Raw genomic sequence first — 6692 nt, 5'->3', positions numbered from 1 at the left:
TATATATAGTCATGCTAATGAAAATTACAATTATACTCTGGGTTTAAGAAAAAGATTCAGTAAGAGTACTCTACCTCATAAGAAGGCTCCTAACTCAGCATCTTCCACCCTTGTTAATTAATGATGTTTAAGGAAGTTTTATTTTAAAAGTCATTTCAAAGTTGTTTTCATATTTCCTCTACCCTTTTTCAGAAATTGTAACAATACGGAAAATCCTATGAGAACTCCATTTGATAAAAGTACTGTTTCCTTGGCATGAACTAGAGGGAAACATTTAATACTCATTATGCTCAAGGCATTGCGCCTTCATCCTCACCCGGGTCTACAACGTTCTATTCTAATCATAGAACTCTAGAGTTTAACACAGGCAAACGGAAACAGAGGTAAATCAGGAAGCCATTGATATGTGAACATTCCCTTGCATACAAAGCATTTCATGGCACAATCTAATGGTATTTATAAGTGAACTACATCTATCCTTGATGAGAAATGACTGAAAATAACAAGTTCAGCTGTTTCAGAACTAGTTATAGCCATTTACTTACATAAAACACAAGACTATTTTTTAAGAATTTCTACATCAGTTTTAACTTGCAACAGAAATTATTTGTATACCAAATAAGTAGTATGTTTTGAATCTAAAGAAATGTATGAGTCAAAATACACAATTGATAACTTGGTAGTTATTCAGGCGGCATGTAAATTATAATGGAAAGCCCGTCAGCGGGTTGGTGCCCTTCTAAAATTAGCATGCCACATTCTAGTTGAGTGTCCACATTACAGAAAACATGTTCCCCTTGCTAAACACAGGGCTGCCTGACGGTGCCCTGAAATATTTCTCCGTCTTCCTTTCAGCACTAATTTAGTAAAAATGAACTCTTTTGAGGTCACTATATACATCATTCCCTATTTTCTTTTTCATAACCACAACCCCAGATTGTGCTGGGACACCATCCGCTCCTAGCAGCTGCTGCCCCTTCTGAAGCTGTCTTATTCAGCCACCTGTTCAAATGGATACCAGGGTTCAGAGTGGCTATAAATCACACCATTTCTGTGTTTGGATTACTTGGTGCAAGCACCATCCAGGGATGCATAGGAACCTCTCATAACCAGTCTCTCCATAACTCATGTTGAGTGCTTACATTTGAAGAGATATTTGGTGCCCTCCCCCACTTAGCAGTCTTCTCTTAGCGGACAGGAGTCCCAGACTGAGCCACATGGAATCATATAGGCCTAGTCTGTATTGCCCTTTACCCCCACCTGTTCAGTTACCTGTGTGGTTTTTAGGATTTCATCAGTAAGAAGACCCAAGACAATCTACTGAAAAGTATTTAATAAGTTTGTTCGATTAATTGAAAGAGAGTAATAAGCACTCCACAAACATAGAGCATTTAATTTGGGCAGTATCCATAACAAAGTTAGAGCTCTGTAGTTAAAAGGTGTACAAGAAAAAAAATACATATTTTGACTATCATATTGGGAAAAGTAGAAAACACTGAAGTCAAATGAGGGTGGAGCAAAGCACTCATACCCTCTGGTGGATATGTTGATTTTATAAATATTTTGGATGACAGTTTAGCAACCTATGTATCAAAAGCTTTTAAAAAGGCTGTGCCACTTAAAATCTGCTTCTGGAATTTAGTAATTGAACATGTGCACAGATACATATGTACAAAGATGCTCATTGCAGCAGTGTTTATAAAGGCAGAAAATTGGAAACTACTGCACTCATCAGTGGAGGAACTGTTTTACTAAATTATATTGCAGCTATTACACATGTTGTAGAGCTTTCTATAAAGCTAGCAAGTGTCTATAATAGATGTTTATAAAACAGTATGTATAATATGGTATCATTTTGGTTAGTGTATTTGTGTGCTCTTGCATGCATGTATGTCCATCTAAGAGTGAAAGGATGTAATCCAAAATTTTAAGAAACTTAGCTCTTGTCTAGGAGATGGGATTACATATACTTTTATTTTTTTCTGTATTTTTTTGTATCTTCAGAATTTTTTTGTGTTGAGGATATATTTTATCAGAAAAAAAAAATTTATTCTAAGAAAAAAATAAACCTGAGCCCCTGAGTTCTCAACAGAGAACTCAAGGTGAACAAGCAAGACCTGGCCACTAACCTTCAGAAGCTAATAGTGTGGTTAACAGGGCAGGAAGCAGACAGTGTGCTTTGTACAAAAATCATTCTGGGCCATTCCTGAGTACACCTTGATCGTCAGAGTCACAACCAAGGGATGTTCTTGGAACATCCTGACACATTTGACTCTAAAACAGACTTGGAGTCCAAGCTTCAGGATGTATTTTCCTCCTTGAATAGGCTCCTTTTCCACTGTGCTGCTTCGCTGTCAACACTTTCCTGAATGCCTGGTCTGGTCAAAAACAAGCTCACTTACTCCCTACAGTACACACCATTTACTGAGCTGACTTCCTGTGTGGCTCCCCTGTGTGTCCAGAGTTACTAATACGTTACTTCCTTTCCTTCCCACCCCAGCTTCCGCAGTACTTGTCTTTCCACCTTCGGAAGTCAGCCTTTCGTACCTGCAGTTCTTGGCACTTTTTTGGCTCAATTATTACTGTGTTTTTCTTGAACTTTGCAGTTTGCATTTTGATCAAAATGAAGAAAATTTGACCTAGTGTCTTCTATCTCTGCAATATTTTTGCACCATTTTGTTGGTGGGGGGAAGAACGTTCTACTTATTACTCATGCCTTGACTCTGATGCCTGAACTCTGCTACAGTTACGAAAAACACTTAGGAATATGTATCATTCGTAACTGCATGGCATATAAATAAAATTTTTTATGTTTCATATTTTGTGAAATCTAAATTTACATAAAGGCTTCTGCTTCTAATCTTTTGTTTCCCTAGAACTTACCATGTACCTGGATTCACAATTTACTGAAAAATAGAAGATCCCACATTTTTACTTTAGTAGTTGTCTATTATTATAGTTTTTTCCCTTTGTGTTCTTCTTGGAATTAACTACTTTTTCTTCTCTTAAAAATTGTAGAGAGCCACGTGTTTTTTCCAAATTTGCACATCAGTTACACTTCAAATTATGTGAATGTTTTGATATTTATTTTTCATAGCGTAACCCTTCAACTTTATTGTTAGACAGTAAACCTTTCGTGCATCCTGCTGGGCATAAAGTTTGAGAGACCATTAACCCAAATGAGCCTGGAATACTCTCCAATCTCATAGTAAATGACAACCATATCACAGGCTATTTGGAAATTCCGATACAGTAAGACAGTTTCACTTGCTGTCCAAGGCAAGTTTCAAACACCCTTACACATAAACAAGAATTTGAGCAAAGGTCCTAATCTGACTGCTTTTATTCAGATCTTAACTTCAGCATTTTTAACTATCTTTATTTTTATCTTTATCTTTATTCAGATCTTGGACAAATAATTTAACTTCAGCATTTTAACTATCTGTTTTTATTTAGGCCAGTTCCCTTATTTGTTACATATTCTTTCCATGCTAGTGATTAGTTTCTCCCTTTTCTCCATTGTGTAGTAGAATGTCTTCTGCCAAGAGATAGGAAACCTGGATTTCACAGCAGTAGAGACTGGCACTCTTTTCTCTGGTATTGCATTCTAATAGTACCATATTGGAGTTTGACGTATTTATTTCACACAGGCAAATGTTGCCAAGTTAGTGGGGTTTTCCTCCAAATAAAGGGCCATGGTCTTGCATCACACATGGGAGGTTTGCATATGCAGACCAGATTATCTGCGTGCTAACTGTCAGCCTTTTCCACTGTGCAAGGGAAGAGTGCCTGGAGCCATGTACAGATGTGGTTCTCATTCCAGGCCTAATTCTTCAGAACTTTAGTGAGCTCCTGCTGGACTCCACCAAAGGCAACAGAATGTGGGCTACAGAGAACAAGTTGCTTTTTGTATGCTTTTCAGATGTTGCAGTGATGACCAGGTTTTCCTGACTATATTCCACTGGACCCCTCTTCCCCTTTGTTCTTCTGAGAATTATAGATAGATATATATTTTTTCTCCATGCACAACGTTCCTCTAGCAATAGCCCTGGTTGTCACCCATAGTACAGTCCTCATTGAAAGTAAGAGAAATTGAATGGACCTAAAGGACTCTGGCTGAAATGAAAAAGACAGGGCTCAGCATTTTCATATAGTTTTAAATACTCTTGAAGTTTATTGGTTTGAAATAACTGAAATTGCAAATATAAGAATTGGATAGTGGTATCAGCCTAAGACATCGATGTGTCTTTGTTTTCCTAGCCCTTTATTGCCCTGGATAGGAAAGGTCTCACGGCAGAGTCACACTGTTTGTGCTTAGAATTCCAGGTTATATGCACTGGACGAAGGTGCATTGAGATGGGTTACATCAGCAGCATTCAGTCTGCTGATGAAATACCTGCTAACTAGGAACTTCAAATACTGGTAATAAACCTTCATGGCTACAACAGTGGAAAAGGGGAAAGGAATGATAAATATCACATTTCATATAAGTATCAAAAAATATATGTTCTCAAAAGTGTGAAGAAAAGGAGAAAGCAGTGTGTGGTAAAATTGCATAGCTTCTGTGCTAATTGATACTGAATGCAGAGGAGAATTAATCACATTTAATGAACATAATGTACAAGTTATACACCAAATGATTGCAAAATGAAATCTCCTTAATAGTTTTTAACGAATCATAGAAAACTTTTCAATATGACTTAGTTAAAAAGCAGGCGATTCTTAACAAAATTAACATGAGCATTCTGACAAGCTGTATGAGAACACAAATTCAAATCATTCCTTGGAGTAAATTAGAACAATTCTATCCAACTCCATATGCTAATAGGTATTTTTGTATTTGGTTTCTATTCTGCCATCATTTCTTTTTAAACCATAAAGATTTTAAGCTCTAAACTAAAGGCATCTGTATTTTGTTGTTGCTGGTTCTTTTGGTTTTTAAAAATTTGTTTGCTAGGAATGAGGGACATCATTTGTAGATTAGGGGACAAACACCAATGACTAGTGCAGCTTTTATTTATATGGAAGTATCTTTTGGCATTTGTTTGAAGTTATCCCACGATATCTTCTATAAAGTGGTGAGGTAGGTCCAAAAAGAAATCATGAAATGGTAAAAGTTTAGAAAATAAGACATAAGAAGGATGAGATTTTCATCAACAGTTTTTTTGTCTTACATTTTTCTTCTTGTTAAATAAACTTCACTCCCTTGGATGGGCAGTTTTGTTTACTATGTTCGTTTTTGACCTTGATATGCCTTTGCTGCTTAATGTGGAAATAATTCTGGGATGATTGTGTTACATACATAATATTGATATACTCTCATGAGTTTATAGAATAATATTGTACTGTTCAATTCAAAGACTTCTTTCACCAAGAATACACCATGTTTGCCATGTCATAGTCATAGTGGCCATGACTGCTTGGTAAGCTGACTAGTAGTGGATGTATTTCTCTTTCACAATAAACCTATCAAAGCTTGAAAATTAACACTTACAAATCAGCACTTTTTCAAAAAAGTATATATTACAATTTGTTTTTCTGTTTTACACAGGAAGAATTTAATGGAAAGTCTGACTCCCTCTTTTTTAATGATGGTCAGCGAAGAATTGACTTTGTTCTAGTGTATGAGGATGAAAGTAGAAAAGAGACCAGTAAAAAGGGTACAAATGAAAAACAAAGGGTAAGTTTTAATGCTATTTTCCTTTCTTTTTATTTCTTATATTGTAAAATGAAAAAACTGCTATTTTGTATAAGTAATAAAGTGAAACTGGTGTTGAAATATCATACACAAAACATAGTTTCATATTTTCTCTGCTCATGTTCTCTCAAAGCATATTAACAAAACATTTTTTAAATTTGAGTCAGACTTTCTCAGGCTCTTAACCTCATTTGGTTTCACAGCTAAAAGCAGACTTTCTTTCAAGGAATTGGACTTTCTATTGTACAGAAGAGATTTACCTTAAGCATGCCTGGCTGTTCAACTAGGTGGGATAGGAACCTAATGATTAATAATGACTAGTGTAATAACAACTAGCTTTCAATGTGTGCTCACTCAGGTATTGTACATGCATTTTGCATACATGTTGTCCTTTCATACAGTATGAAGTGGGTTCTATAATCACACCATTTTATGGATGATAGAGATGACCCTTAGGTTAGATGAGTGTAAAAGGTCATGGACTCTAGTCTGGCAAGTGTTGTAGCCATGGTTCAAACTGTCTTGAATATGGAAACTGTGCTCTTGACCCCGCATTTTTTTCTGTTACCTCCCTTCCCTCCCCTTCATTCATTGCATTGCCAGTCAAACTGCTCTCTTCTTCCTTTCCTTTACACCAAGCTTTTTAAGGTAAAGGGCCTCTTTATCTCAGGATGTTGAAACAGTAGGGCATGTGATAAACAAGTCCCTGAAACTTTTTTACTTGTACCCAAACTGCTTTAAACTAAAACAGACCAAAAAGGAGTGCATATGTATATTACTTTCACCCATTTGAGAAATCATTCCTCATCCTTTTTTTTTTTTTTTATTATTATACTTTCAGTTCTAGGGTACATGTGCATAACGTGCAGGTTTCTTACATATGTATACTTGTGCCATGTTGGTGTGCTGCACCCAACTCGTTAGCACCCATCAACTCGTCATTTACATCAGGTATAACTCCCAATGCAATCCCTCCCCCCTCCCCCCTCCCCAT

At 36.4% G+C, this 6692-nt stretch overlaps 1 protein-coding gene across 5 annotated transcripts in view; it reads left to right on the top strand.

Moving 5' to 3' along the window:
• Positions 1–6692, top strand: part of ANO6 (anoctamin 6) — a 236138-nt gene that overhangs the window by 111964 nt on the left and 117482 nt on the right. For all 5 annotated transcript variants that reach the window (XM_011936066.1, XM_011936064.1, XM_011936063.1 and 2 more), the window contains one exon: positions 5552–5680. In XM_011936066.1, the coding sequence (XP_011791456.1) occupies positions 5552–5680 (129 nt within the window). The remainder of the gene's footprint in view (positions 1–5551; positions 5681–6692) is intronic.

Source organism: Colobus angolensis, unplaced genomic scaffold, assembly GCF_000951035.1.
Source record: "Colobus angolensis palliatus isolate OR3802 unplaced genomic scaffold, Cang.pa_1.0 Scaffold150, whole genome shotgun sequence".
Lineage (NCBI taxonomy): Eukaryota > Metazoa > Chordata > Mammalia > Primates > Cercopithecidae > Colobus > Colobus angolensis.
The sequence above is the reverse complement of the archived record's forward strand: the minus strand, read 5'-3'. Positions and strand labels throughout refer to the sequence as shown.